This window comes from Callorhinus ursinus, unplaced genomic scaffold, assembly GCF_003265705.2.
Source record: "Callorhinus ursinus isolate GAN/ISIS: 27379988/994484 unplaced genomic scaffold, GSC_fseal_2.0 scaffold21, whole genome shotgun sequence".
Classification (NCBI taxonomy): Eukaryota; Metazoa; Chordata; class Mammalia; order Carnivora; family Otariidae; genus Callorhinus; species Callorhinus ursinus.
In genome coordinates, this window is record NW_027397083.1 from 27,686,220 (window position 1) to 27,711,983 (window position 25,764).

General features: G+C 48.9%; 1 protein-coding gene across 9 annotated transcripts in view; it reads right to left on the minus strand.

Moving 5' to 3' along the window:
- The window catches only part of NAV2 (neuron navigator 2), a 724,028-nt gene that overhangs the window by 49,443 nt on the left and 648,821 nt on the right, over positions 1-25,764 (minus strand). For 7 of the 9 annotated variants that reach the window (XR_012381865.1, XM_073904859.1, XM_025878866.2 and 4 more), the window contains 8 exons: positions 23,888-24,026; positions 15,486-15,777; positions 14,053-14,755; positions 10,956-11,423; positions 10,254-10,319; positions 8,787-8,831; positions 6,179-6,339; positions 4,357-4,545 (listed from right to left, as the gene is read on the minus strand). Coding sequence is in view for 8 of the 9 variants with exons in the window: in XM_073904859.1 (XP_073760960.1) it covers positions 4,357-4,545; positions 6,179-6,339; positions 8,787-8,831; positions 10,254-10,319; positions 10,956-11,423; positions 14,053-14,755; positions 15,486-15,777; positions 23,888-24,026 (2,063 nt within the window). In the remaining variant the exon portion in view is untranslated. The remainder of the gene's footprint in view (positions 1-4,356; positions 4,546-6,178; positions 6,340-8,786; positions 8,832-10,253; positions 10,320-10,955; positions 11,424-14,052; positions 14,756-15,485; positions 15,778-23,887; positions 24,027-25,764) is intronic. The other 2 variants (XM_073904858.1, XM_073904857.1) reach the window with 1 other exon arrangement.

Below are 25,764 nucleotides of genomic sequence, written 5' to 3' on the forward strand. Positions count from 1 at the left end.
AGGCTGTGGTCCAAAGAAAGATTCCCTGATTTCCAGGGTCAACTCCAAACTGAATGAGGCTTGCCTGAACCATTGCAGTGGGCCTTGCTCCAAGTGAGCTGGACCAATTCAGAACCCGGGTTTGCTTCTGGACAGCAAAAGGCACACAAGACTTACAAAGCCAGAACGGCAAAACCACACCATGCTTTTTCCGCCCTGTACCTACACCTCCAAAATTGTGAAGCTACGAGGAACCACAGAGACTTGTCTAGGCCATCTCTGCACCTGAGGAATCTGAAATCCAGAGAGGTTAAATGGTCTGCTTAAGGTCACACAACGTTCAGGAACAGGATCTGCTGACCGGAAGTATGGAGACTGTTTTGCCCTTGAGAGACCTGATTTAGGGGTTTCTGGGGTTGTTTTATTCTGGTGGTGGTGGTGTTTGGTGAAGCCTTTTGGTATGTTTTAAAATGGTTTCCCCAGCCCCTCATCCAATCTACACAGACACAAAGCTGGAACCAAATGAGCAAAAAATTGCATGTTTGAGAAAAACATGTTTTCACCCCTAAGGTACAGGCGATTATACATACATGCTCTAGACAGAATGAAACAACTGGGCATCTTCTAGCCAACAAAGCAATCAAAGGCCTCTGATGCCACACTTGGCATCTCACATGTATCTTCAGCTTCATACCAATCAAAGCACTTTCTCATGTATACTACTGTTAGAAGTGATCCTCATCACTTCAGATAACTTATAGGTAATATTCCCAGACAGGGCAGGAGTTTGTACCACTAATACACAAGAGAGTAAATTAAGATCAGAGAGGCTAAGTGAAGCGGCCAGGCACACACAGCTGGTTAGGAGCAGAGAATGTGCCTCTGGGCACTGTATCCTAGGTCTTCTCCACTGCTGGTACTACCAGAGGTACTAGCAGTAAAGAACCTCCCTCTGAACCAGCAAAGGAAGCAGAAGTGAAAACAGAGAACACACCGATGAAGGATCTGAGTCCGCCTCACAGAGGTAAGTAAGCCCAGCTGTGACCAACAAGGCAGAACCAAATGTCAAGGGAGGACTGAACAAGAAGACAGAGGGCTGACAGTCGAGAGTTTAGGACCGAGAGTTTAGGACCGAGTCCTGGCTGCACGAAGTCCCCAAGGCACTTCTTCGGTCTCAGTTTTGCCATAAACAAAACAGGGATGTAAGGGCCCTTGGGGAGAAGGAGAAAACAAAACATGACAGTTGTAACAATGGCTACCATTGACTGAATACTTACCATAAACCTCTTTCAAAGTCATTTTGCATTAGATGCTTTCCGGGGATTTATCTCACCTAATCTTCACTTCAATCCTCTGAGGCAGGCACAATTATTTTCTACCTTGTAGTGAACAGGAAATAGGCTGAGCAGGGTCAGGTCCCTTTCCCCAAGTCTCTTTTCTAGCAGTAGACATGCAAGGATTTCAATCACAAGTATAACTCAGGGGCTAGAAACCCAAGTGAGTTGCAGATTTATTTATTAATAAGCCGCTCTGTTCCTATGGATTCCATATGAACTGCTTAAGATTGCACTAGCAATTAGGGATGATTGGTAAAGTCCCTGGGCAAAGACATCCATTTTCAAAATGCCTCAAGCATCTCCCTAAATGTATGCTATTAAAGTTGACTCTAAGATTGCATAATGTATCTGATGGAAATTAATTTACCTGAAATAACTTTGAAAGGTTGCATCTGGGCCATGCCTGTACCTAATCTACATATTTATGACTCCCACTTCCTTCAAAATGGAAAGTGCTAATTAAATCCCACAAAAACCTCACCCAAGCACTTGTGCTAATTCTTCTTAAATTTCTATCCTGCTTTCTGGCATATGACATACCTAACTGACTCCTATAAGGAGGTTCTGTTTCGTCCAGACATGAGATGTGAAATTTTCCCCATTTCCATAACCCTGGGATTTAGAAATTCAAAAGGCAGGGGGAAGCCTTCACCCAGTGGAATTAAAAACACCTAACTGCACGAGCTCTATTTCGCTTTTGTAATGTAATAAGTCCTGGAAGGAATAAAAGCAATTTGATGCAACCTTCCCAAAAGATGAAAATGTTATGTGTTCACAGTATATCGACAGCAGTCCCTACCCTCTACCCCCCAAATTTGATTTTTACCTCTGCCCTTTAGTTCCACGTCACCATGAATCATTAGGGTTTATAAAAGTCTAGACACTGCTTGTGGGCAAGCATTTTTAATCAATGTCACTTTGACATCCCAGATATTCCACGGTGGTGCTGCCTGACAGCTTGATTCCAGATGGAATAAATAAAAGCTCTCTGATGATGATACTGTAATGGTCCCGGATCTTTATGAGGCGAAGTGTGCTTGTTTGGACAAGTTTCAGTCCTGAACACGGTTCACTCAGGTACACACGACAGAGAAGATGAATATGGCCCAGGACGCACTCCATATGTGCGTCGTCCCCAGGCGGGCTGGGGAACGCTCTGTGGCCGTGCTTGGCTAGCTCACGGGATAGAAAAAAGTTCAAGACCAACTGCCTCCTCCTTCACCTTCGGGTCAACGTATCCACCACTATGACTGCCCGGGGTGGTTACAACACGCATTTCTAGCTCTTAAATCCAGCAGAACACTCTTGGCAACTCTGGCTCCACCTGTCCTTAATCCTCTGTCCCAGCAGGTTCCGTATATGGATTTGCAGACTGTAGCTCACTGTAGCTCACTGGGTGAAAGTGACACATAAAGCAGGGTGAAGGGAGTGATGTCGCTAGGAAGATGGACCAGGGGGCAAGTGCCCTGTAACTAAACCCTTTACCCTTTTTATAAGCAAGTACACTGGGCAAGAGCAGAAACCTTTATTCTGTTTCTTTCCCTCTCAGCTTGTGTAGGGATTTCTTAAACAAGACAAGTTTGGGGGCACCTGGGTGGCTCAGTCAGTTAAGCGCCTGCCTTCGGCTCAGGTTGTGATCCTCGAGTCCGGGAATCGAGCCCCACATCTGAGCCCCGCATCGGGCTCCTTGCTCAGCAGGGAGCCTGCTTCTCCCTTCTTGGCCTGCCGTTCCCCCTGCTTGTGCTCACTTTCTCTCTCGCTCTCTCTCAAATAAATAAATAAAATCTTTAAAAAAAATAAAACAAAACAAGACAAATTTGGTCTCTCCTCCGAGGAGGCAGCTGGGCTTCTATTTCCCCACTCTCACAGGCGCTGGGAGCAGAGGGAAGCACCCAGGACTCCCTCCCACATTCTCCCCCATTTTTGTCTGTCACTGGCAAAAAGGCACAACTAGGGCTATGGCCGTAGCCCGGGCTCCAGTTGCTCTGAGAGTCCCCATCCCCTGGCTGGGGAGCCCCAGCTGCCAGGACATCACTGCTGACGCTGAGTCTACAGGCTAGGACATGTAATGACATTACTGGGTGAACATTTATATCTATGGCTGAATTCTCGTAATTCCATGAGCTGGGTACTATTACCATTCTCATTTTGTCAGTAAAGAAACCAGAGGCACAGGGAGGTGAAGTAAGTCGTCTAAGATCATATACCGAAGACGCAGGAAACTGGAATTCAAACCCTGGTAGTGTTACTCCATATGCTTAACCACTAGTCAGTGAGTACTGACTCCAGTGTCCTAGCATTCCCAACTTCGGGAAGAAGCTTCGGGGGTGGGGCTGTCCCTCCACAGCGTTTTCACTGCTTGCTTCCCTAGCTCCCACCCTGAGTGAAGGAACAAAGGGAAAGAGACATGAGCCAAATTAGGAACAGGACTGGCAACGATGCCCACAGCTACTTTCTCCCAACGTTCTGATTAAAATGAGCAAAACAGAAAAATCCAACCCCAAATATTCACAATTAGTGAGCAAAGAAGGAAAAGGGCATACCTGAAGGAAAAGGGCATAATTGAATAAACTTAAAAAAACTGGTGCTTGAGAAATAGAAAATTCTGGAGTGGAGAGGCCGGCTGCCCACAGGCCCCCAGAGCTACACGGGTAGGTTAGCACAGAGAAATGAACTAACTTTCCAGAAACTCAGTCTGCCAAGATGGTGAGCCAGCAGCTGAACCTCAAGATGGAGGCACATGCCAAGAAGCTGTGGCCCAAGCCCAAGAGGGAGAAGCCTCGAGTGGAACTCGGTCAGCTCCAAGTTCACTCATGTTTCTTCAGCAGCCTCTTCCCCCTACAAGGTGAATGAAGAGCCAGACCCTGCTATTCAGCGTTCCCCAGCCCCAACCCCCAGAGTGAGTGATGGAGGTGGAAACACTTACAGGTGGGCTCTTACATCATGAACTCGGTATGGAGGACCATTAACCACTGTTACCACCTCTCACTTGGTGAATAGCAATAGCAAGGCTATTGAGACAGTAACCCTCCTTGCTTACCTTCTTCAAATCCATCCCGGAAGGAGCCCGAGCGGCTCATGGTTCTGCTCTTCTCATCCAGGGACATGGAGCTATTCCGGAATCGGCTATCGGTGTATGGGTCATACTGCCCATCGGCATTGGAGAGGCTGTGGGTCCTCAGCATGGTTGGGTTGGACAAGCTCATCTGGGTAACAGTGGTGGGACTCGCTGGAAAAAGAGAAAGGGAACTGAAAGGTTGGAAATTCATGTCTCTGTTCAAATCCTGGATGGGGACGACAATGGGACTGATTAGTATCGGCCATATCTGTCCCTGCCAACTTCCCTCCCTTGTCTGTTTTCTAGAAGGTTGTCACACCAGCATTTGAATAACACACTGAGAGCTAAAAATAAGGGAGGAAAGGTGGGTCATTTCCAAAGCAAGGCTCTGGGCCTCAGCTTTCCAACTTGGCACGTTCCGACAAGCCAGTGTCACCTTCCAGGCATGAGCTAATTACTCCCTGGGCTCATCTGGAACAACTCCCTTTAAAGCCAAAGCCCAAAATAGTCCAACTGGGCTTTTGATCAGATGGGAAGCATTTGTGCATGACAAGAAACTCTTGCCTCAAAGAGTTACGGCTGGGAAAGAACAATATGAACACAGGTCTCACTGCCTCCAGTGGGGCATGCTCGTAATGGCACCTAAAGAGCTTCAGGGCAAAGGGGCACAACCACCTTGGCCCAAACAGGCTTTTTCATTAAAACCCTGTCCATTTCAGGGCGCCTGGGTGGCTCAGTTGTTAAGCGTTTGCCTTCGGCTCAGGTCATGATTCCAGGGTCCTGGGATCGAGCCCCACATAGGTCTCCCGGCTCAGCAGGAAGCCTGCTTCTCCCTCTCCCTCTCCCCCTGCTGTGTTCCCTCTTTGGCTGTCTCTCTGTCAAATAAATAAATAAAATCTTAAAAAACAAAACAAAACAAAAAAAACCCTGTCCACTCCAATAATATACAGTATTTCCAAAGTATCTACTTAATTAAAAAGGAAAAGTTAAGCCTTACTCGATTACAAGCCACACACCTGTCCTTAAAGACTCCGTGTTTATTATTCACAATATTCAGAAAAGGCTGCCTTTCTAAAGAGCAAGATGAGAGTGGGCAAGACTTCCCCCCCGCCTCCATCAGCCTTTGAAGGCTCAAGCTCCCATCCTTTCTGGTTAATTCTAGCCAGGACGGATCTTCCCTTTTTCTAACTATATATAATACTTGCTACCTGATCATAGTTGGTTTTTACCTGGTTTCATATAAAGCTTTGGATTGTTCCCTTCTACCCTGTTTATGAGTCTGTGTGGGTGTGTTTGTCTCTCTGAAAAAGAATCCATTAACAAGTCAGCAGGGGCTGTCTTACAAATTCTTTTCCTTTCCCCACTGTGCCAGTCAAAGCATTATGTCAGTAGTAGGCATCTCCAAGAATACTTGTTCACTCAAAACCGGATCTTTATTTTCCACCTTAGTAGAGCAATGCAGAGGACCAAACTCGGGATATGCTGCCACTTCTTCAGATACAAACCTATGTCTTCAGAGGTCTTAGAAACAATACATTCTTCTCACAAATGGAATGGTTTGCTCTTTGCTATGAGCCTACCTACATCTACCACATGAATAAATTACTGATTAGAGTAACAAAACCTCTTCTCTTTGTCGTTCTTTTGCTCTCAACTGCCTATAATCATACTATATTGCTGAGGGCTGATCGATATGGAGAGTGATGTGACCGCATGGCAATGACCACACGCCTCCTTCAAAATACAAGATTAACTTCTGCCCCACGGAGCTGATCCCCACAGCTAATGATCAGTGGCTACTCACCAAGCTGGGAAAAGTTGAATCTTGTTCCGGAGGGAGACGTTACACTGGAGCCAGAGGAAAAAGGGGAATTGGCAGCGGGGTCCTGCAGGCCTCCTGCAGAGTGGGACCGTAACCATTCTTTTGCGTCTTCTTGGGTGCGAAGCTGGGAGGTGGGAGTATACCTGGATAGACAGAAATTACGCTGGGATTAACTATGAATGACGCTTATGAAAATGAACTCCGGGGAGCTGATGATAAATAGACAAAAAAGAAAATGCAGATCCAAAGATTATTATTAAAAAAAAAAAATCACATCACTACACATCCTGAAACTTATGAAGTTTCTCCAAACCTTTTTTGCTACTTGGCTGCCTTTGGGGAAAACTGCAATTCTTTTCAGTGTGAAGGGAATACATAAAGGGAGCAAGATCGGTAAATGCTCAAAGGAGCCGTCCCTGGGCGTATCTGTAACATGTTGATTCATGATAGTGTCATTTCAAAGCCCCCACCTTGACAGGACTGAAGCAACAAAAGGAGCTGCTGTCAGAGCTTCGAGGAAGTTTTAATTAGATAGCTCGTGGCATCTGCATTCTCGAGTGCACGTTAAGTGGCCGCAAGTCCCAGTGTTTCAGAAACCAGACATGCTGGAAGGCGTGAGGACACCGATGCTTAGGTTCGCTGCAGTATAGCATCAGTACGTCTCCGTAACAGGAACCCCAAATCACTGGGTGCCACAGAAGTCATGGGGTCCACCTCCTCATTTATTAGGTCACGTTATCTGGTAATGGTGTATTCAATGTCTCCAATGTGCTGGGTGCCTTCAGAAACATCTCGCCAACACCTCCCACCCACCCAGCAATGCAGATGCTATTTTTCCCGTTTTACATTCAATGGGGGGGGGGGGGGGCTGCCTCAAATCACATGCTGAGATTTCAATCCATTTTGTGTCCGATTCCAAAATCCATGCTCTTCTCATCATGCCCGCAGGCAGCATCTCAAATTTCTGAAGTGCCCAGCGGCCAGAGTACCTTTGGACTTATACACAGATTACCGTGGGGCAACTACTGATTACTGAACCAGAGGGATTCTTTTGACTCAAGAAAAAGAGTTGCTGGTGTCTTGGCATTGCACATGAATGTTTAGGGAGGGAGCTAGAAGGGAGAGACAGAGTGAGAGGGGGCAAAAAAAGGTTTCTCCCTTAATGTTTCTGCTATTGGTGATGGACAGACCATTTTCTAGGTCACATCAATTGCACGAAGAGAGCCTAGCACATATCTCTATTCTGAAATTAAAAAAAATAATTTTAAAAAGCCAGAGCTACATCATTTTGATAGACTAGAACTACTGAAAAAAATATGTATCTATAACTTAAAAATGTTCCTATTTAGAGGGGCTAGCTTCCTAAAAAGTTACTATTTAGAGGCAACAGCGGGGCATCCATGTCAAACTCATCTTGAGAGTGGCCATGATCGAAGTATTAGCTTGGGTGCTGACAAGAAGCCCTCACAGGCACAAAGAAAACTTAAGCACAAAAGGCCTTGCCACCTCCCCCGCTCCATGGCCGCAGTGCTGAACTTCCTCCCGCAGGACGTCTGATGGAGGATTTTCAATACTTTTATTCTTAGATTCTCAGAATTGGCTTTCCTCAAGTTCCTACTGAAAGGCAGCATTGATACCTACCTCCCATTACTGCTCAAAATGCTCTCAGCCTTAAGAGCTGCAGGTTATTAGCTACAGACATACATGACAGCAATGAAACATTTCATTCCAAGTTCTTTTTTTTTTTTTTTTTTTTTTTTTGCGAAAGCACTTAATGCTTAGTGCTGGGTGAAGCAAATGGTACGAAGAACGAGGTGTTTAAAGAGCAGGAGAAATGACAGCCGCAACCATCATACAGTAGGGCCATGGGGCAGGCGTTAGAACTGGAGTCCCTCTGGTTGGCAAAGTGAAGGAGATGGCGCGAGCAACGGTGACTTACAGCATCTTGCTTAACCAGGACTTGCACCAAAGATGAGCCATGACTTACGATGAATGGAAGGACATTCCTTCCTGGTAGTCTTTTCTTTACACCAAAGCCAATCACACCCGTGTCTTGTCAGGGACCGAAAACTGACACGATTTTCGATGCAAATATTTAGGAAGGGCAAAGCATCTGCCTTTAGTAATTTTCTGTGGCCCGAAAAGTTAAATATTTTCCAATTTGGGGGGAGATATTTCTCTCCTTTGTCCGTGTCCTGGCTAACCAACGTGCTACGAGTCACGTCCTTTCTCTTGGGAAGACAGCCGTGAGCAGAATGGTCAGGGTGAAGAGCTCGTCGACTGAACCCGCCGGTCCCACGAGTAGCAGTCACTGCTCTCTGGGCTTGCCCAGGGATGTTCTTCATGAGATGGTCTGCGCCACAGTAAGCCTGAAAAAGCACAGCCCCTGCCCAAGCAAAAAAGCCAACAGATGGGGTGATGAGAATGAGAGGGGGCCGGGGGAAGCCCCCGTTTCAGAGGGTCCTGCTGCGGTGGCCAAAGCGGGGACCCCAGCCCAGCCCAGCCCCAACCCCCACCAGCCATGAGAGTCACGCAGCCAAGCCCCAAAGCCACACCAGATGGCACGGACGGAAGGAGGAAACGCAGATACCTGAGTCCTTTTTTAGGCAAAGTGTTCCTATCAAGGTGCGGGTCACTGTAGGAAAGTTAAAACAAAAATGAGAACTTCAGAGAAGCACAGGGAAAGCAGGCAAGGGAAGGAGGGAAAGGCTAAGGAGGGGCCGGAGATCTGCAGCAAGAGACTCAAGGCACCAGGGAGTGCTCCCTTATATCCAGCTGCGCATGCAACACATCCACATCCACGGAAAACAAGAGAAACCTGATCCTGGGCCTGGCGGACACCAGAGCATACCTTACTCCACCTTACTCCCGAGGCACCAGGAGGCCTGAGCCATCCACTGGGCCCCAACTCTTCCTCCTTTGCCACAGGTGCCAAGCAAAACTCAGGGGCTGCCCCAGGTCAAAGCAGAGCCCACACCTTCTGCTGCCCAGTCCACCCAGCCTTGTACTAGCACCACTGCTTCTTGGAGAGAGAGATGCCAGGTTCCCTGCACCCCTACCTCTGGCCCACCCCCAAATGCCATTGACGAGGACTTCCCGTGAGAGAAGGGACTTGCTGGAGGGTGTCAAGAGGCCAGCAGTCTGCATATTTGGAATTCATCTGTAACAACGTGAATTCCAGGTCCTTCTTAGTTTGCTGTAGCTCGGAGCTGAGCCCTGGGCCCGAGTCGGGGCATGTTACAACTTGCTGGCTGATAAAGTCAAGGCATTTGGATTTCCAAAGAATAAGGGTTTAAAGGCTTGGTCTGTGAGTCTGACAAAAACAAAGTTTTTGCTGTTGACGGGGTGAAGAGAATTTTCATTAATTTTTTTTTTCTAGCTGAAACAACATCTGGTTATTATGTTTGGCCAAGCTGTGGCTCCCCCACAAACTGGAGGTCAGTGTCCATCTCTGAGGCCCACCCACAGGGCAGCCAGGGGCAAGCAAGCCTCTCAGTCTGTAGAGCCTCAACCCTCTACATCCTCTTTTTCATTATCATTACAGGAAACAGGCACACAGAACACAACAGCCTGCAAGACGCAACAGCCAAACTGCAGGAAAGGACTTTGGAAGGGAAGCGAACCAGCTGCGTGGGGAGTAGGCGTGGGGGAGACAAAGGTGAGGGCTGCGCCGCACAGTGGGTGGTAGGTCACTTCTGGGCTGGGAGGGAGAGGGGAGAGAGCCGGGAGAAAGGGTGGGGAGCTGGGGAGCTGGGAAGCAGGAACATGCCACAGGAAGGCAGAGATGCAAGTGAGGGCGTCTGCCGCCCCAGTTCAAGCGGCTGTGCTTCCTTCCCAAGCTGGGGAGGGAGGGGCCGGCCCGACTCTACCACTGCCAGGGCTGGTGTGGACAGTGGAGCAGACCCTCATTGGCATGTCTGGGGTCACAGGGTACATCAGAGCCACGAACACAAGCGGAAGCCTCAGGCCAACAGCCTCACACAAGACGTCTGGCTTGACACAGATGGGCAGAGGAACCCGGAGGCTCGGTGGGGTCCCCAGCCTACAATGTCATTACCTGTCCTGTTTCCTGGGCAGAGTACTTCTGCAGAACTTAGGGCTAGCAGCAGGGGAAGAGAGAGGGCTAGAAGTCCAGGCAGGTAGAAAATAAGAGAAGGAACATTAGATGGGAAGGAAGGGGGGGGGTCGTTACACACACAGTGATCAGAACATTTCTCTCAGTCCCAGTGCAGATCCCCGCGTTCTCGCCTACGTGGATAAACACGACACACCGCACGCCGCCGTGAAATCCAGGGCTCTGAGGCGGCTTTGAGTTTCTCGATCCCTCTGGCTGGCAGCCCTTCAGTAGGGGGGTGTCTGCCATGATGCCCACCAAGTCCACCCCGCTGCCTAAAACTCTTCCTGCCACCCACTCTGCCTGCACAAGGACAAGGGGAGGGGAAACAAGCAGCTGATGAGCGAACAAGATAAAATGGAAGGACCCCCAAGGAGGAATGCCATTTCAAATGGGAGCATTAAACCTGCCCCCCAGAGACTGCCCGCAGCTCCAAGCACTGAGAATAACCACGATGGAAAAGGTAACAGGAAGGAGAGCCGAGCTGAATTCCATCCCGACCTGGCTTCCCCACAGAAAGACAGCAGTGGTTGGAAAGAGCGCCATCTCCCAGGCAAAGGAGAACTGACATCTGGGATTCCTAACATAAACCCTCGGACTTGTGGAAGGGTGTCTCTCGGAGAGATGCGAGCGCACGGCACCAACCTTTCTGACAGCGTGGTCTTCACACTGTTGGTTCTGACGAAGGGAGTCAGGGAGTCATCTTTAGAGGAGGTGATGAGGCCCGTGGAGGAATTGTGACTCAGCCCCCCGCCGCTGCTGAGGGAGATGTCAATGGACTCGCAGCTGGTGTGGAGGCTGCTGACGGACTGGAAGCCCAGGCCGTCCTTGCTGACCGCGGACGAGCTGCTGGGGTTGGTGCCCCAGGTGAGGCTGTTGGAAGGGCCCGAGTGGGCTGAGCTGGGGCTGGAGGCTAGAGGAGACTGGTTGATATCCAGATTCTTACTGTAGAGAGGACTGCTGCTCCCACTGCTCAGGACGCCGCTGCCTGAGGGGGACTCTAAGTTACCTTGCTGGGTCGAGGTGGCATGAGGATTGGAGATCACCACTGAGTTTTTCATGGTTTCTGCTGTGGCAATGGGCACTTGCTTGGTAGGCTTCCCACCAAAGAGTCTGTGAAGAGACAAAGGGTTGTGCAGGTTGGACAGCCAGCGACGAGGGGCGCCGAGCTGTTAAAAGTATGAAATGGCTAATGGTGCTCCACTGGCAAAAGCCACCACGCAGTGGGCCCGGATACCAGTGTATCACAAGGCTCCAGCTTCAAGTTCTAGGCTGTAGCCGAGACCCCAAGGGCAACGCGAAATAATTTTCTATAAGCCTAGCCATGGTGGTCCCAGATCTTGCTTCCCTTTATTTCCATAAATCGGGTAACTAAAAAACTGCCCCGGCCCGGGAAACATCTAGAGGAAAAAGAGCTGTCTTAGCCGTCTTTGTATCCGAGACCCCGGACACAAAGCAGGTACTCAGTGTATGACTGTTCAATTCCAAAGGTTTTGGTTGCTTTGGTCTCTAAGGATGACATGAACAATCAAGAACATGAGTCTAGATCTGGATGGGGCCTGGGAGAAGTATCTTTACAGATTTCTCCTCAAGTGAACGCCCACATGAAAGATGGGAGGCTAGTCCTACCTAAGGATCTACAGAGAAATCTTGCTGGAGTCATGAGATGTAAGATCAGACACACTGGGTCTTGGGGACAGAAATGTCATTCCATGTCATCCCACCTGCTGATGACCAAAAATGTGCCATCTGAAACACAGAGAATGGCACGTGTGTCTCTCTTCCTTTGGCAACAGGACTCTCTATGAAGAATGGCAGAACTGTCTTAAAGTCCAAGGACCGGTACACGCTCTAGGAATGCAAGTAATTCCATCCACGAAACCCTCGTGGAATGTGCATCTCTGTAGTGACAAAACTACTACATATCATGAGAGGCAGGTTGCCTTGCACCCAGCTACTCCATGGCATGAGTCTGATCTTTGTTCTCTTCTGGGAATCCTTAAAAATCCCAGTAATTGTAAGAACAAACATACATACACATAATCAATCCTCACTACAGTATCTGGTGACAGATTAGAAAACTCTTTTTTGCCTGATGACAACCAGAGAATGAGATATCTTCTGGTAGAATCTTGGCTTTGGCGTGCTTACATACTTCCAGTAACAGGAACCTCACTACTTTTAAGGGTAACTCATTCCACTGTGAAGGCCTTCCAATCACTAGAAAACCAAAATCCAATCTATCTTCTTCACTTTTTCTCATTGCCCCTAATTCTCCTCCATATAACTACACAGAAAAAGCCCGATCTTTTGTCTGCTAGTCCTTCAAATCATTTGAAGAGAGCTATCACTTGATCTAAGATTTCTCTTCTCTGTACTAATGCACAAAGAGGAAATTGAGAACACCTCTTAATGATTTAGGAAAAATGTAATTAACAGGAACTGGCTGAAAGATGTTCAATGCAAGCCTAAGAATTTGCATGCATTTTCAAGTATTCTATTACAGTAGCCCAAGGGTCGAGTAAAATACCTTTGTGGTTACTAAAGGAAATCTCTAATACCGAGTGACTATTACATATAATACTTGAGGCAAGAAGCAGAGAAAATTTTCATTTATAAGGCAACCTGTTAAAACAACAAAGAGCAGCCCAATAGGACCTTCCCCTGAAAAAATAATCATTACTGAAATTCTAATAATCAAGTCTAGACAAAGAACAGGGAACTGCTTCATTACACATTTCACGTGACATGCTTCTTCTGAAGTCTTTTCAAACATTCCTATTCACCCCCAAATATGTACATGGGCACATAATCTTTATTTTTCACTACTTAATTTTCTATCCAGTACTTATGCTCTTTCCTAGGATAAGCCATTTCCTGGGAAGGTAAGATAAGCTCTGTCCTAGAGTGTGCAGTTTGAGGATGGTCCAGCAGATATGATAATGAGATAACATGAGCAAGCAAAAGCTTATACATTTAGAAAGGAACTGTTTAAAAAATAACACTGTTTTCACATAAAAATTTCCATTCAGTGTGGAAATGCAGGAAAATGCCTTTTTAAGGGAATAAGAAAGAAATCAATTTCTCTTGTTCAGAAACGCTCCTGCTTTAAAAGGTTTTTTTTTTTTTTTTAGGAAGGTTAAAATTTCAGAAACAAATTTGGAATTAACCATGCAGTATAAAAAAGTATGTGGCAGGGGGAATACTGGGCTGGTTGAGAGAAGAAGGATCTGGCTGAGCTCACGGTCTGGCAGAATGATGAAGAATCTCAGCCACAGAATTAATAAGACAAGGGGAGGAGGGAAGATCTTCTGCCTTCCCCTTATATACCCACGCGGGGTCTAGGGGGATTATTAAGATCTCATCTTGGACGGTAGCTAGCTTTGACTGAGCACCTACTATGGGCCAGATATGGCTATGTAGGTTAATCTTCACATGAAATCTCAGGTAGGTGTTCCCATTTTACAGATGAGGAAACCGAAACAGAATTGTTAAGAAAGGATACATGGTGGCTAATTAAGGTGGACTCAGGATTCGGACCCAGGATGACTGATTCAGACACTTAGGTTTTTCCTCCCTGCGTGGGGAAATAATCAGCAGACTACAAAATCGCTGGCAGGCTCTGACTAAACAGAAGTGGAGAAACGCAGGAGCTGTTTTCACTGAGGAACTAAAAAAAATTATTCACTCGGGATGCCATTCCACGTACTCCAGCTCTGCTCAGCGCCATCGACCCGCTTACCTGCGGAGCGTGGGAGAGGCCACGTCAGGGTACTTGGTGCCTGGCTGGAGCGTCGCCTGAGCCGCACCGGACACAGGCTGGGCCGCCGGGTTCACCTTCACTGAGTTACAGGAAGCCACACTCTCATTGTCGGATGAGATGCCTTTCTCCTTATCTGTCTGGTTGACCAGACCGGGCAGAGAGCTGCCCAGGGCCGTTTTGGAAGGCTCCCTCAGCTTGGGCACCGGCAGGCCCGCGGACTTACTGCTGATGTTGGAATCGATGCTGCTGGTGCTAGACCTGTTCCCGGCCCCGTTGCGGCTGGTGGACTTACTGGGCCTTGGCAAACTCCGGTACTGCAAGTTGGAGCGGGAGCTGAGAGCCAGGTACCCATCGTCCTGGTTCTGAGCCCCGTCCATGCTCGTCTTCCGGCCAGCGCACCGACCGACGAGTGCCGATGACTTGGGGATCTTGCCCAGTGTGGCTGACCTGCTGGTGATGGTAGCCCCACTGGCTGTGATCATGGCCAGCCCAGCGGCCGAGCCGCTCTGCTTCTTGAATCCAAAACTATTGGCATTGGCAGTGGGGGTCCTGGAACTGCCGGAGAGGGGCTTTTTGGACTCATCACCGCTGCTGCGGCCTGCGTCTGATGGGGAGCGCTTCACCTGGGAGGCTTTGGGAGACAGTCTTCCCTTCTCAGACACCTTTGCATCATCTGTTTTTCCTAAGGGAGAAAGCAGCAAGGTTAGCGTGCACACCAAGAAGCCAGCACATACAGCCCCACCTGCTTACAATCCTCCCCTCCTCCAAAGAACTGGTTCACTTTTGCCTTGGGGAAAGGAGGAGGCTTTTTGTAAAGATTATCGAGCCTACTACCGTCACCATGAGCCTTCCAGGAGATGTCAATGATTCTACTCATTTGCAAAGCAGCCTAAATTTACCCAGAACAAAGCGAAGCCAGCCAATCACTGATATGTCAGGGCAAGAGATCCTGCCTTCTACTGACCTTTCTTTCTTCCCTCTCTGTCCCTTAAAAGGCTCTCCTTAACATTTTCAGGGGGCACCTCTGCCTTCCTGCAAAAACACTACCCTTGTTTACACACATCCCTAAATCATGGGCAACACAAACTTGACATAAAGGCAGCTCGTAAACGCATGCTCTTGAGCAGCTTGCACGTGGGCGTGTTGGTTCTTCCCTAGCGCCTGGTTAAACCCATTCCACACACCTCGGTAGCTGAACCATCTTCGGAGTTTGAGGCTTGCACACTTACCTATTTCCACTTTTGAAAAGGTAGGGATGTGAACCTTTCCGAAAGCTAGTTATTAGCAGAGTCTAAACTCAAAGAAGAAATACCTGAGTACTGATGGGGACTGAAGCTCTTGCTCGAGTGACTGCAGGTTTTGGATTTCAGACGGACAAATGCAGATGCAAGGCAGCGCAGCCTCTTACTCACCAGTTCCTGGGGTCTTGAGCGGGCCTGCCGGGGCAGCCGCCTTCGTCCTCGGCATGGTGATGCCCACCTGCGCAGTCATGCCTCGCCGCCACGAGCCCGTCTGGGAGATGACCGGATTCTTCTTGCCCGACGTGCTTTTGTCAGATTCGTCAGACACGTCTGAGGGATTCCGTCTCCACTTAGACCCAGGCTCCATCTTTATGCCGCTGTCTGAGCCTCCGTCTGACTTTTTGACATCATCGCCCGACCACAGGGAACCCCTCTCCACCTGTGAATGCTTCTCAGCGTCGGTCTGTGGATGAGACGCTGAATTAGGCCTTCCAGAATCCCAGGCCGGGAGCCGCTCAGCCCAGAGCGAGAATGCCAATACAATGACAGATGACTACTTGAAAGTGTCCGGGCCTTTACAGTCTGGTTATCTTGCTAGAAAGCCTGATTTTTTTTTTTTTTTTTTTGGCTGGAGTAAAGTACAGAATATAACTATGTCCTAAAAGGAAGTGAGGAAGGAGAGTGGGACGGGCTGGGAGGGAAAGGGGGACAGAGCCCCACGGAGGAGAAACGTGAGCAGACCGAGACGGGGTGAGAATTCAGCCACCAACTCTCTGGCACTTGGCAACAAGCACCTCTAACTCCGGAGACCTCTCTTCATCCAGCATGCAGCCTCCTGGCCCGTTTCCTTTTGTTCTGCTGTCTTCCTATCATTCCACTAGCAGCGAGATCTTTGAATACAGCACAGCGCCACAGCCTAACACGCAGACGGAGCAGGCAAGGGCGGCTGCTAGTTCCACATGGATCAGGGAGAGAGAGAGGGGCCGGGAGGAAACAAATCCTCAAAAGCCAGGGGTGCCTGCTCCCGCCCGGCTCCATTTATATGCCACTGCTTTGCTCCTCTTGTGGGATTTGGTTCAGACAAGGGATATAATTAGCTAGCTTTCTTTGGAAGAGCCCTGACCTGCTGGCCATGGAACCCAGGAGGGGACAGAAGCGTGATGTTAATGATTCACCGCAGTGAAAAGGCACAAAGCTAACCAGAAGGCTTTGGGGGCCTCCCTAGGGGCTGGGGCCAGTCCAAGGGGATGCCAGTAGGGAGAAACAGTGCAGTGAATGCGGGTGGGAGTTAGCAACACTTTAGGGTGGCCACACTGAGTGACAAGGCCCGTGTTGGCTATACTTAACTACCAACAGTGGGCAACACCAGCAGGGCAGGAAATCAGAATGATTACCCAGCAAGAATCTGGCCTAACGCCTTTCGTCCAAGACCAGTACTAGCTAGTATCGATGCCTTCCTCTGTGGATACACTGCTGTATGGGGCAAAGCTGAATACAGACAAGCAGCCCCAGTCAAGTCACCTCTTGGTCACCACCACCGCCTCTCTCACCCCTCAACCCCACACTCCTCCCTAAATTCCAGTCCTCCATCGCAGCCACCTGATGGTGCCTTCACTTGTTCGGTCATTCGTCAAACACATACTGAGTTCCCTCTGGGTACTAGGCATCAGAATAGGAGGGGGGACAAAAGACTCACTCCCTGACTGCGGGCATCCCCCCGTTCAGCTGTGGCAAGGGACACAGACGGGGTGTTCCCACATCTGAACACAGAGCAGGAGCTCCATCAAGGCTTGATGAGTAAAGGAGGGAACCAACGAACACATCCTTTTCAAGCTACAGCACACTTCAACAAAACGATCTCTGATTCTGACCACTCTCTGGTTAAGGAGCATCACGACAGTACATAGTATTGCCTTCACTTCAGTTTTATAGATGAGCGGAGACTAACGTTACCCACTCCCTGTCCCAACTACTCCAGCCCATGTTCCTTCCTCTAAACACTTCCAGTAGATTCCTTCAACCAGAACTCCTCAAAGCCTGCCATTTGCCAGGTGCCATGGAAGGTCTGAGGATCCGCGGGTCTGATTAAGTCCCATCCCTCCTGGAGTTTACAATCCAGTGACAGAGGCAGAGTTTGGAAAAATAAATACAAATGAGTAATTATGAATTATGAAGGTTTTATAAGAAAAAGGACAAGGAGTAAGAGAAAAAAATACACTGATGTAATTTAGTTGATGAGGGGGAGGATGAGGGATGGTGGTCAGGTAAGTCCCCTTTGAAGAAGTGCCCTGAAGAGTGAGAACAAACTTACTGAGAAGAGTTTAGGGAAGAGCATTCCAGCCATGGGGAAGAGCACATGCAAAGGTCCTGAGGCAGGAAAGAGATTGCCTTTAGAAGCATTCAATCTGCAAGTACTACCTGGGTGCCACCATATGCCAGGCAAACTCATGGGGCCTGGGACCCCATTGTAGTAAATGAATAAGAACAAATACAAGTCATTAACTTCCTGGACTTTATGTTCAAGTACATTCTGACACATTCTAACATACTCCAGGAAATACTGAAAACTTAGCACTTAACTACATTCTGGGTTACTATATTAGTTATTCTTTGCATGTTCCCATATCTTACTTTCCCTAATCAAACTGTAGTGATGCTAAGAGTAGTAGCAGTGACAACTAACATTTATTAAGCACTTACTATGTGCTAGGCACTGGGCCAAAGTGCTTTTCATTTATTATTTAATTTAATCCTCACCAAGAATCCATGAGGAAGTTACAGTTCATATTTCAATTTTACATATGAAAACTGAGGTACAGAGTAGAAAATTGCCCAAGACCACACAGTGAGGAAATGGAGATCCAAGGATTCTAGGGAGTCTTAAATGCAGAGCCCAGATTTTAACCACTATGCCACACTGCTGCCTTCCTGGAGAATAAGGCCAAGGACATGAGACACTTCTGCATGCCTAGCAGCACCTCACACAATTCCTCCACCCAGTAGATTCTCCTCTGTTCCCCAACTCCAGCGCTGGAGCAGCTCCAGGGTGCGACCCCTAGAACTCTGATTTACCCAGTGGCAGAGAGAGTGCACATGGTCTTGGCCCAGGACTATGACTTGGATCCCCCCTCTAGAATGAACAAACACCCAACCATCACAGCCCCAACCTGGCTGGCCCAGGGAGGTAGCCTTCCCAGCTTTACTCTGCACAGCAGGCCTGGGACACTCTATTGGTTTTACGTTCACAATTCCTTAACAAAACCTTCCTGATTTATGTGCCAGATCATTCGGTAGCACCAATAGGGAACAAAAGATGAAAAAGTGGGGCACCTGGGAGGCTCAGTCGGTTGGGCGTCTGCCTTTGACTCGGGTCGTGATCCTGGAGTCCTGGGATCGAATCCCGTGTCAGGCTTCCTGTTCGGTGGGCAGTCTGCTACTCCCTCTCCCTCTGCCCCTACCCCCTCAGCTCGTGCTTGCTCAAATCAAATGAATAAATAAAATCTTTAAAACAAAAAAAGATGAAAAATTCCTAGCCTCTCTGTTCCCAGAGCTGACAAGTGAAGGGTAGCAGGACAGCTGCCTGGGGATGTACAAAGAGCTGTATCCTTCCCTTGGCTCTCCATGCCCTCATCAGTTGTTCTCATTTCAAATGGCACCTAATTTTGGCAAGATTTTCCTATTGTCCCTAACTGGAAGTACACTTACTCATTCAACATTCCTGAGGGAAGGTAGGGAAACAACCAAACATAGGTGGGGAGAAGGCCTGAAATTTTGGAGGGTTCACCACTGAGGGCCCAGGCTGCTCAGGGACCGCAGAAGGGAGGCTGATCTGAGAGTGACAGGGTGGAACCAAGGTGGGCCACGTGGCCTGATGTGTTGGGGAGAACACGGGCTTGGAGTTTGAGTTCAGGTACTGGGTGCTCCCTCCTTTGGAGGGAGTGGGTTACCTCCTCTAAGGTCATGACCTGTGCATAAAATGGAGATGCAACAGATGGGCGTCTTAGAGGGTAGACAGTTGTCACTAAATGTGGAGGGACTCACACAGTGGCTCTTTTGTCACCAACTCTCCCACCTCTGAAAACCTCAAGCACTTGGTTGTCTTTATTCCATTTTTGTCCTGCATGAGGGTGAACAAGGTACTCGTCTTTCCAGCTCTTGGGCCACAAGCCTCTAGAAGCCAAGACACTGCCTTCTTCACGCCCACATCCCCTGCTGATCAAGACGCTGAACTGGCTCAAGCTGTAACTGCAGTCATCACAGAGCTAATTGTCAGCATCAGCATTATCACCTGCCACTTCTCTTGCTAGGTTGGCACTTCTGCATACATTATTAGCTCATCTAATCCTCTGAGCTTGTGCTATTATCCATATTCTACAGACCAGGAAAGTACAGGGGGGAAGAAGGAAAGTAACTTGCCTATAGTCACAAGCAGCAGCACCTAGCAGGTGGGCCGAAGGGCCACCCCTGCCTGCCCCCAGCCAAACCCTATCCCTGCATCCAGACCAACATCCAGAGAACAGCCAGAGAGCTCCAGGCTCACTCGAGGCCTCACAAAGGACAGGGATCCTTGCCACAGAATTCAGAATTTTATTTCCTTGGGTAGCAAAAGTTAAACTCACATGGAATTATCTTCCTCCTCTCATATATTAAAAACCTCACAGGCAGTGAAAACGAAAGGAATTTTGATATACGCTCCTCTGTTATCTTGGCACCTGGAATGGAACCTTCGACAGACTGAGAGGAAATACTGAATGACCACGGACATGAATGGACAGATGAGATGATTACGTGGGGGAGAGAGATGTGTTTGTTACAAGTCCTCTGTCCTAAAAATACAATGCTGCAAAATATAAAATGAATTGCAAGATATATTAAGAACACAGTCAAACTTTGGTTACTGACATGAATGGAGGGAGGGAGGCAGGGGGACAGGTAATCCAGAGGAAGGAAGGAAAGAAAGAAAAAAGAAAAAAAAAAAAGAAGACTCCTGAGTACCTACCAAGAATGAAATACCACGAGACCACATTCAGATAAAGTATTTCCATGTCACTACCACATTCCTCCTTCGAGACGAGTCTAATTGCTGTGATTTTACGGACCAGGAGGCAGAGGCTTGAAGAGGCTGATTAGCTTATCCGAGGATGCCACAGAACCAGCAGCTCAACCCCTTCTCCCTAACCCCACAACCTGGTTTGGCTGCCCAACTGGACTCACCAGTCCTCATGGAGGAAGTCCGTCCAAAGGCTGTCAGACCTCAAGCCAGGAGATTCTCTGCCCAGCTGGGGAGCAGTGATGGGAGGCCCAGTGCCGGACACCTGGGCATGTGCGTCCTGCCGAGGGCACCCTCAGTGCCCCTCCACATCCTTGAGGAGAACAGTCACTCACAGACAAAGGGGGCTCTCGTCTCTCAAGGACAGCTCCCCTGTGATCTGCTCTGCTAACAAGGTTGCTCCTTGGGCTTCCAGACCACAACTTCCCCGTTCCTTGGGTGGATTTCCTTTCAGCAGTTCCTCGGCAGCTTTTCCAATATGCAAAGCTGACCAGGCAACCTGTCCTCAACCTGCTTTCCCGGCAGACTGCTGAGCTGCGGCTTCCTGCCGCTCCCCGCCTCTCCCCGCCTCGCCTGGGACACTGCGCGCTCCCCGTTCGGTCGGGAAGCCAGGCTGCGACGGAAACCTGAACGAGCCCCGGGGAATGATGGCAGCGCACATCTTCCCGTTGCCTGGTGCTGCTCTGAGAGGAGTAATGGCCCTTGGCTTTCCTCGGAGTGGGATGAGGGGAGGAGGGCACAAGGCTGCAATTTACGCTGATTCAAATATTTGGAGATACTCCCCGGACAGGAACAAAGGGATGCCAGAGAAACCACCTCCCTGGGAATCTTAGTAACTACTGGTGCAAGTCTGCATTGATCGTATTCCAAGACTTGCTGGCTTAGTTTTTATTTAAATATTTCAAACTCAGGCAGTTTTATAGCAAAAAAAAGACACCCCCCAAAAAACAAAAACAAAACAAACCAACCCAATGAATATTAAACCCCTTCCATCCCTTGAAATTAACCTTCTGAAACTGATCAAAAGACACGTTTGTGTGGTATTCTTGAACCTTTTCTGATGTGACATTTTCTAGACGAAGGCAAAGAGCTGGTCAAAGAGGCGGCACTGGCCTTAGCCAAATCTGAGTCTATCAGAGAGGAAATCATTTGTAAATCCCCGATGCTTACTCTGTATCAATATGGAAAACAGACGCCAATCCTACCTTTGTGGGAGGGAAACAAAGACAAGAGATTCTTCTAACCGTTTTGTTGGCTCAACCTGCATCTTAAAAGCAAGACTCTTCCTACCTCCAAAAGTAAACAAAAGAGAAACCTACTGATATTCATCTCTCCCTCCCTCCCCCACCCTCTTTCTCCCTCTCTCTCCACAAACCGCAACCCCCTCAGTCTGTCTGTCTCTCTCCTCTCTTGGTTCCCCACCTCAGTATCTAAGGAGAGTCTAAGAGCTTGTTATTGTTACCCTGAAATTAAAAAGACTCTCAGAAAAAAAAAAAATTAGTGTCCACGAGGAAAGGAAAAAAGTTGGCAGGGGTTAGGCAGCAGGGACACAGGCTGGCTGTGTTTCTAACTTGTGTCTGATCACTGATCAAACAGTGATCACCCTCAAGCAGTGTGGCTTAGGTATGGTTCCTTTTTTTTTAATTACCCTTTTAAAATGGGGTATAGCATTCATATACTACACGCACAATATTAAGTATATAGCCTGAATACGTCTTATAAAATTAACCTACTTCCATAACTACCACTCAGATCAAGATATAGAATATTATCAGCACCCCCAACATCTTGCACCTCCTTCATTGGGTCGTGTTTTTTCTTCACCACTACCATCACAATTCAACTCTCACTTAAAAATAATTAGAAATTCTGGAGAAAGTGCAAATTCAAGAAATCACAGGCAATCCCAGAGACAACACCCAACATATTTCCTCAGGCAGTCAAGGTCCACATTTCTGTGGGACACAAGTGCTCCCACACTCTGACATGTTCTTTATTTAGCCCTGTCTTCAAAAAAAAAAAAAAAAAGAGATACCTTTGAAAGCACAGAAATTTCCAAAGAACCTCCTGTCTCGCTGAGAAACAAGTGAGAAAGGAAGCTGGTGTGGAAGGGAGTGAAGGAAGGGGGCAAGTGTCAGTTCTGCCCTCCCCCAGGCTCCTCTGGGAGACTGTCCCAATCAGAGCTTCGAGTGGTGTCACCGGAGGCACTGGCCCCCACCGGTGGGAAGGACCCATCATAAAAAAGATCCCAGGCCACATAAGCCAGGGCCACCACAGCTGACCAGTCCTTGCACAGGTCCGTCCCAACTTGGGGACTGGCTATGAGGATGGCACCTCACTTTTCTCCTAGTAAAATGGGTTTGCTAGAACCAACCCCTCTGCCCACGAAGGAGCGCTATGAAGGTCAGTGAAAACACCCACATGAAACCACTTTGGAAGCAAACAGAAGGGAGCACAGTATCCGAGACATACAGTCTCAGTGTTTTAAAGTAGGGGTTGAAAACTCAAGCACCCTGGGGTCTGGCAGGTATCTTGAAGGGGGCGGCTGGTCAGGAGCAGTTGGGGCATGCTGGGACAAGGGCTCCCTGTCTGAAGGGGGCAGACACTTGGGACACCTGTTGACTGTTGCCATGTGGAGAATGTAGGCTCAAGAAAGCAATATATTCTGATCTTTAAGAGAAACCAGAATCTCATTTTCATGTGAAATAATGCAATTTTTTAAAATTTGACACGGAATCAGGGGCGCCTGGGTGGCTCAGTCAGTTAAGCATCTGCCTTCGGCTCAGATCATGATCCCAGGGTCCTGGGATCGAGCCCCACGTTGGACTCTCTGCTCAGCGGGGAGTCTGCTACTCCCTCTCCCTGCCGCAAACCCCCTGCTTTTACACTCTCTCTCTCAAATAAATAAAATCTTTAAAATAAATAAATATAGATAGATAGATAGATAGATATAAAACTTGAAATGGAATCTGGTTTAAAAGAAGGGGATACCATAAGCCAATGGACAAATATCAGCATGAGGACGTGACCTTCAGACCAACATTTCCCAGCCTCTGGTCAGGAGCTATTGGTCTTCCAGCCCAAGGCTGTCAACGTTTGCTCCCACCCCGTCACTCTGGGGAGATCGGCATGTACCCTGGACAGCGGTGGCTCACTGTGGCTAGGAGAGGACACACACTCCAGGCTAAGAATGACCAAATGAGTCCAGCATCCTCTTTAAAACAAAACAAAACAAAACAAAAACAGATTCTGAAATGAAAGTCCAGGAAGGAAACAGGTTTTTATCAAGACCTTCACAGACAACGGTGAGGCCTCCCCATTCCTGTTTCTAGTGCCCCACTGCCTGACCCCTCCTTTCTCTGCAGGTGGAGGCCAGGACTCGTGAGATGAGAGCACAGGCAGTGAGCAGGTGATCAGGCCTCATCTCATGGACCTGGGGATGCTGCTCACCCCAAACGGCCCCCTGGTCCTCAAGCCCGAGGCCCCCTGCTGGCAGGGGCCGCAGGAGGAGCCTGTTGCTTACCTGCACATCCAGGTTTTTGCGAGAGGAGGCAGGTGTGTTGGCATAGGAACTGATGGAGGAGCTGGTGTTGATGTCATCGGTGCTGAGGTTGTCTATGGTGTCGCTGATCCCACTGCTGACGGAGCTGCTGTCATCCCAGCTGCCGAGACAAACACATCCTGAGCACCCAAACCTCATGCTGGGTCAGCTCAGGCCAACAATACAGACAAGTGCATACCAGCCCCGAAGGCACCTCGTGTCATAAAGCCCCAGACGAAGTTCTTTTGCCTCTAACGCGACTCACCTCCAGGGCACCGTCTATCCTTGCTGTTCTGGATTGGCTGCTGGGTGTAGTGGCTGAGACGGACCGTCCCCCACATGGAGCGTGCTCTCCTGAGCAGGGGGGGCTGAAGACCCTACCTGCCTCCTACCCCGTCCTCAACTCCATCTTGGCAACTCTGTGGAAGCCAATGGCTACTTCGCAGACCTAGCGGCAGAGGAAGAGTGGTGGGCTTGGGGACTACTGCTGGAAGCAGACAGAGTCAAGAGCGGCACTCTCTCCGGGGTCACAGTGCAAAGATGAGCTGCTCTACGAATTCTCTGGACTCCACTCCTGGAGTGAAATGCCAAGGGAAGGAAAGCCCCAGAAGTCAGCAGACACCTGTCAATTCGATTAGCGCTTCTAAATCTAACAGCATCCCAGGACACATCGAAAATAGAGTTCATTTCCCAGCCCACAAATCCACTGAGGCCACCCCTACCGCTCAAGTCCAACCTCCAAACAATGGTTCTTCTTTCCCCTCTTCGTGTCCCACCACCACCAAGACTTTTAACCCATCCCCTGGTCCTACGGCGTCTACCTGCAAAATGTATCCACGCGTGCCCAGCCCTCCACCTCTCCTGCTGTCTGCACTTCCAGCTGGTCTCAGCTCTGCCTGGGCAACGGCGAAGAGGCCGCTGGGCTCCCTGCCCCACTTTTCCCTAACAGTCCATTCTCAACAGCAGCCAGGACCATCGTTCTGAAACATGAATCACATCCTATGGCTCCACGGCTTACTACCCCTCCAGGGGCTTCTCAGGCACTTAAAGCCCAAACTCCTTCCTCTGGTGCTCAAGAGCCTCCGATCCGACTTCCCTCTCCAGTCCTGCCTCGGGCCCACCTCTTCATCGCTCACTGGCTCCGGTCGCATGGGCTTCTTCTATGCCAACAGGGTTCTTGTGTTCAAGACTCTACAGTTGTTGTCCCTCTTCCTGGACACGCCCCTGCCTCCTTGTCAAGCGTCACCTCCTCAGAAAGGCCTCCCCTGGTCCCTGGGCCTACAATGCCCACGTCCTGCACCCCAACCAAGCCTGCCACATTTTCTCATTTGTTTGGTTGCAGGGTAGCAGGCATAGAGCAGGTGCTCAGTAAATACTTGTGAATTTAAACTCATGGGAGTGAGAAGTCGAGTGAACTACAAAGTAAGCTTCGTATATAAATATAACCTGATCTACTTGATCTAGTGGGAAAAGGTGAGTATTCTTGTTTTCCTATTGTGCAGGTGGAGACACTGAGGCTTAGAAAGGTAAGAAAGGTGGGGTGCCCAGGTGGCTCAGCTGGTTGGGCACCTGATTCTTGTTTCGGCTCAGGTCGCAGTCTTGGGGTCATGGGATCCGGCCCAGGGTCGGGCTCTGCACTCAGAACAGAGTCAGCTTGAGATTCCTCCCCGCTCCCTCTCCCTCTGCTCCCCTGCTCACCTCACTCACGTGTGTGCTCTCTCTCTAAAATAAAATAAAATCTTTGAAAGAAAAAAGAAAGGCAGGCGGGCAAGGTTGCACTGGACCAGACAGCCAGTAAAAGATGGAACAGCACCTGGGTCCAGCCGTTCTGACTCCAGAGCCACCTTCTTTACTGTGGT